This window comes from Aotus nancymaae, unplaced genomic scaffold, assembly GCF_030222135.1.
Source record: "Aotus nancymaae isolate 86718 unplaced genomic scaffold, 86718_ANA_hifiasm-v0.15.2.pri h1tg000019l, whole genome shotgun sequence".
Lineage (NCBI taxonomy): Eukaryota > Metazoa > Chordata > Mammalia > Primates > Aotidae > Aotus > Aotus nancymaae.
Genome location: NW_026988431.1, coordinates 58,493,074 through 58,499,073, shown reverse-complemented (window position 1 = coordinate 58,499,073; position 6,000 = coordinate 58,493,074). Strand labels below are relative to the sequence as shown.

Below are 6,000 nucleotides of genomic sequence, written 5' to 3'. Positions count from 1 at the left end.
TATTTTTTGCTCTATTTTAAAGATTGTGGAATTTGAATGGAAAATTCAACATAAAAGCACTTTGCAGAGCAGAGTCTATGTGAATGAGTTTCATGTTGTAATCAGATTTCTCACTCTTTTTCTCTAAAGGGGCTTCCTCAAGTTTTGGGGGGAAAATGACATCAAGCATCCTTGGGGGAGGGTAAATTGCTTCCCAGTAGATAATGATGGATGTGGAAGGTCTTCTCTCATCTATTGTCAGACTGAGGATAAAAATTTTCAGTGCAGAGAGTAAGCCATTAGAATAAACGTTAAAAAGATAAGGAAAAGTACAGACACAGGCATGTGTGTGTGTGCGCGCACACACACACACACACACACACACACAGACAGACATAACCTAAAATGGAATGGAATGATGTGGTTTTTTTCTGGTTCAATTTTCAGGCAGAAAAATATATAAGCTAAGTTCTTCTAAATAATGTGTGATCTGGAATTGGGCCAGAAGTTACTGGTATGTGGGTTCCACATATCAAATGGTGAAAACTTGTGGGATGCTGGTTTTAGATTTGCCCAAGCAACTGCACTCCTGTATACACTCCTTTCTCCCATCCTGACACATCCTCCCTAGTGACTCCACCATTTTTTGGAGAACAAGAACTGAATTAAAGCAATGTATTTTGAGTCCCTGCGTATATGGGTCTAGGATTTCTTTTTAATGATGCACTTTAGTCAAGCTGGAGATTTGTTTTCAGTTTAGTCCAATATATATTTTAAAATGTGTTAAAATATTAACAGGCAGTCTAGCTTTCCTGGAAGGAAACAGCTACACTGGAGCCTTGTTAGGATATTTTTTATTGAGCCTATACCTTGAGGCAGTCCTATAATGAAACCGTTTAACTAAAGAACCTTGCCCCCTGTCTAAGGCATGCTTCTCTAAATGAATCCTCTCTGTAACAGATAGTGTTATAGTGACCCTCTGAGAATATGGTAAGGTTATTGATTTTTTAGCAGCCATGTTTTTGTATTACAAATAGACATTCATCTTATTTTCTCAACATTGCAACAAAGACCTATATTTCACAAAGATGCATTTCAAGTTACCTTTGGCCAATAACTAAAATGCCCCAAGCCATTCCAATTAAGAAAAAAAGATTTTTTTCTAGGTAAGAATAATGTCCATCATTATAAATCAAGAAGCTGATTATATACCAAAGGCAGTGAATTATAATATGTATAATATACATATTTAATTAGAATAAATTTTTTTTTACCAGATTTCCTTTATTCTAATGACTTTTATAAAACCCCAACTTTTTCTGGTGTTCAAATAAACATTTCTATTTAAGATTGATTTTTAACAGTTATTTGGTTACTATGGTGATGTGAAAATGTATAGGATTGTATTATATGTAAGTATTCAGTCTAGTCTATTGAATACTCAAAAAGTAAAATCAAGATTTAAAATAAAAGCAAAATCTATATAATTATTGTTGATTTTCTCTAAGAAAAAGGTTCAAAAAGCAAAAATGTTGGCAAACTGTATACTGTGTGTATCAATTTATTCATTTAAAGGAAATTGAACTTAGCTATGTTACTTTTTAAAACAAAGTACTGAAGATATTATAAACCAAGTCAAACAAAGTGAAAAACTTGGTTTATCAAGTACTCTATTCCTAAGCATTCCACAAGCATGCTAACAACAAAGGATGACAATTGTTTCTTATTTAAAGGACAGCTCAATGGTATTTAAATATTTTAAGGTAAACCTTCTGAATAGTAGAATTTAATCTTCTATCAGCTAATAAAAGTTGCATTTTGGGCTTTATAAACTCCACATGATTGACCGGGCACGGTGGCTCACACCTGTAATCCTAGCACTTTGGGAGGCCGAGGCAGGCGGATTGCCTGAGTTCAGCGGTTCTAGATCAGCCTGGTCAACACAGTGTAACCCCATCTCTGCTAAAAGTACAAAAATCAGCTGGGCGTGGTGGAAGGTACTTGTAATTCCAGCTTCTTGGGTAGCTGAGGCAGGAGAATCACTTGAACCCGGGAGGCAGAGGTTGCAGTGATCTGTTATTGGGCCATTATACTCCATCCTGGAAAACAAGAGTGAAGCTCCGTCTCAAAAAAGAAAAAAAAATTCACATGATTGTCTAATGACATTTACTCTTCCTTATAGGTAATTCATTTCATTGACTGATGGCCATACAAATATAGAAATAATGTTTAACAAGTAGTGATATGGTAATGAAGAATATCACAAACTCATCATACCCATACTGAAACAACATCAATTAACCCAACCTGTATACATTATACGTGAAAACAAGAGCACTGTTCTATAACAACCTATGAATAAACTATAAGTCTTCTGAAAATATAAGCTATAAAAGATTGTGTTAGGGACTATGTCCTTGGGCATACATAAATTCTTTTGTGAATAATGCCTATACATGTCTTCATATTTTGAAAGAATATATTTCAAGTGTTCTAATATGCAGAGGAATTTTTCATTCATCCATAGCATGTAATAGAAAAAAAACCTTTAGAGTAAAACAATTTTTTCCCATTTTGGACAGGTATATTGCATTCATACATACTGTCACCCCATTACCCCAAGTCCCTCCAAACTCTATAAAAATTATACAGACATTCTATTCCATTTACAAAAATATCAAACATGCAAATCTTAAGTAGAGTTTTGCTAACAAAGTGACAAACAGCAGAGTCTATGGACAAACACGAAAGGCATTACTTGAGAGCTTGTTAGAAATACACCCCAGGCCATTGAGACCATACCCCAGACCTACTGAATGATAACCTGAATTTTTAATAGAATTCCCAGGTGATTCCATTACACAATAAACTTTGAGGAGCATTGATTTAATACACTTATTTAGTTTCTATAAACTAACCATTTCTAAGAAACTGGTTATAAATGAGTATTCCCTATGCACCCTTTACTTTAGCAGTATTTAAGATTTAGCATGTGACAGAATCAACAAGAAGCTTGGGGAAAAAGGGAGATTTTCAAGTTTTTAAATTTAGGAGGTCTAGGATCAGGCCTGGTTTTCCCAAACTCTCATGAACTGAATTAAAGTTAATGATAATTGATAACAACAATTCTTGTAAACATCTCCAAATCAGCACAATACCTACGACACAAGAAAGTAACATGCAAACTGTTTCTGTTAAATTTTGAAATGTTTCAAAGTTTTTCTAAGAAAACTTTCTAAGAAACTGTTCATCTTAGAATTAAAAATTTGCCCTTAAACAGATATGGTACCATTCATGAGATCTTATGAAATATTTTTTTCCAAGAAGTATTAAAAGATAAATTCACTTACTGGAGACCTTGAAGTTGACACCTCTCCCTTTGGAATCAACTATTTCTTGTATTAGAAAATGAGACCAATGTATTCTACAAAGTGCTGCTTATAATTCTCTCCAGATCTCAAACACAAATGCATCCAGTAGCCACTCCGGTAATTAATGGAAGAAACAAGGAACATGGTACCCCAGTTATAGACATTCAAGTTCAAAATGTAAAAGCCCAACGAAGAGCAAACAAGAACCCCCCTGTGGGCAGCACTCAGTCCCGTGATCTGCCATTTTCCAGCATAAGCGTTAGCATGGTTTTTCTCCTTAACTCTCCTGTGACATGCCAAAGTGCATATTTTTGCTAGTTTGTTCATGTGGTTTATTTTGGGGCTTTTAGGGAATTGTAATTTTGATTTTACTTGCAGCAACAAAACAGTGATACACCAGACTTGTAAACTACTTTAGGCATATGAGAAGCTATAGGCATTTGAGATGTGCATAGATCTGTTGTTTTTTTTTTTCTCTAACAGGTCTTGTCATTAAGCAATATGGAAGATGTTCAGTTTGTGTTCTTTTGCCTACACTATACAATTATTTCCAAGAAATGACAGAATTTTTGTGGAGTACCTGTCTTCACCTCAGTTGCTATTGCTTGTTATGTGTAGGTATATAATGGCATTTTACGTTGGTGTTTTGACCCTGCAAATTATAAGAGATTTAAGATGTACAGAAACATTCCAAGGTTCACCAAGAGATATATTTGTATTATGACTTCTAAAAAAAAATAGATCTAGTCACATGTTCAGTATGTACTTTTATTTTAAACAACGGCACACACACACAATGACATAACAGGACCATTACCTTAATACTGATAACATTCCTTGACAAATTGACTTATAATTTACATATATTGTTTTCATCTGGAGCTATTTTAAATATTATTTTAAGATATACTGTAAAACACAAATCCTAAATATATACTAGTTGCAAACATAATGTGCTTAGTTACTGTTTTCCTTGTTATTCAAATAACGTAACTTAAAGTTCTTCAAAATCATGTCCACTTGTATTCATTGTTTCAGGATGCATGACTCGTCCCATGAATAGAATTGTACCTGTTTGGACGTAAACAAAAGAGGGGGTGAACAAAATAATGAAATATTTATCTCCCTTCTTACTTACAATTAATGAAAATATGTTTCTTTCTTTCTCTTTTCCTCTTTCTTTCTTTCTGTCTTTACTTTCTTGAGAAAGGGTCTTGCTCTGATGCCCAGGCTGGAGTGCAGTGGCTGTATCAGAGCTCACTATAACCTTGAACTCTTGAGCTCAAGCATTCCTCCTACTCCAAATACCTCCAGTAGCTAGGATAACAGGCATGTGCCACCATGCCTGGCTAACTTTTTAAAATTTTTATTTATGTGGAAATGGGGTCTCACTACCCAGTCTGGGCTCAAAGTCCTGGCCTCAAGTGATCTTTCCTGCCTTGAACTCCAAGTGCCGAGATTAAAGTCTGAGCCACCTCATCCAGCCTTATCTTCATTAAAAAAAAATTATTTCCACATTATAAATTATCTGATAATTCAGTTGATCAATCTCAGGAAAAAGAATAAATAAAATTATGAAAAGAAATTACATGATGATTACTGAGAAAAAAATCTCCACTTAAAAAAGAGGTTCTTTGTGGGCTATTAAAATTTTGTTTTCATAATAAACTTACCAGTTCTCCTGTTTCTGATTAGAAAGAAAAACGGGTGGTCAACAATGACTTGAGGATACAGCACAGCCATCCTACTAATCGCAATCATTCCTACAGCGCAGAGAAAAAGTAATTATATGTGGATGTGCAGGGACTGATGAGTGATTCCCCAAAGCCATCTGTGTCTATCCACAACTTACAGGAAACAAGATGTTAAATACTTAACTGGAGAAAAATTATATAGGGGTTAACATTTCTACTTGATCTTCTAAAAAAACAAAACAGAACAAAAAAACACACCACGATCAAAACAGTCTCTTCCCTCTACTCCACTAAAAATAATAGGACAATTTATTCTGCTTGTTATGCAATTTTTATTCTCAGCCTCACATAAATATGTGTGTCTTTACTAAAATGACTTTTGAGTAAAAGGAAAGGGAAGTATAAAGAAAAATCCCCAAACAAAAACTGAAGACCATTTCTTTATATTTTCAAATCATGATTTCTTTTGTTTGAAGTGGGTATTTTTACATAGCAAGTCATCAGGTTCCAGTAGGTGGTCAGGATGGCAGTGATAAAAGGGAAAATGTTACAGTGAGAGATGCGATGGGGTAACACACGACCGGGCTACTGAATTCCCCCGAGATCCTCATTATAAGACGATTGTTATATACTTGCTGCAGTGTGGTTAATTGTCAAAAGAAAGTCCAGATTACATTGAGATTTCAAGCTGTCTTGATGCCTGAGACTACCGTGCTCTTACTTCCTTCTGAAAATACTATCCTAACAGTGACAGTGATGGGGGGGTATGTTGGGACAGTTAATGGGTACGAAAATATAGTTAAATAGAATGAAGATCTAGTATTTGATAGCACATCAAAGTGATTGCAAATCAGCAATAATTTGTTGTACATTTAAAAATAAGTAGAAAAGTATAATTGAAATGTTTATAATAAAAAGAAATGATAAATGCTTGAGGTGATGAATACCCCATTTAC

General features: G+C 34.5%; 1 protein-coding gene across 2 annotated transcripts in view; it reads right to left on the bottom strand.

Moving 5' to 3' along the window:
- Window positions 1-4,104: 4,104 nt before the first annotated feature.
- SERPINI1 (serpin family I member 1) overlaps window positions 4,105-6,000 on the bottom strand; it is an 85,044-nt gene continuing 83,148 nt past the window's right edge. For both annotated transcript variants that reach the window (XM_012470941.3, XM_012470942.3), the window contains exons 8-9: window positions 5,024-5,113; window positions 4,105-4,421 (exon numbers count right to left, since the gene is read on the bottom strand). In XM_012470941.3, coding sequence (XP_012326364.2) covers window positions 4,345-4,421; window positions 5,024-5,113 — 167 coding nt within the window. In that variant the 3' untranslated portion in view covers window positions 4,105-4,344. The remainder of the gene's footprint in view (window positions 4,422-5,023; window positions 5,114-6,000) is intronic.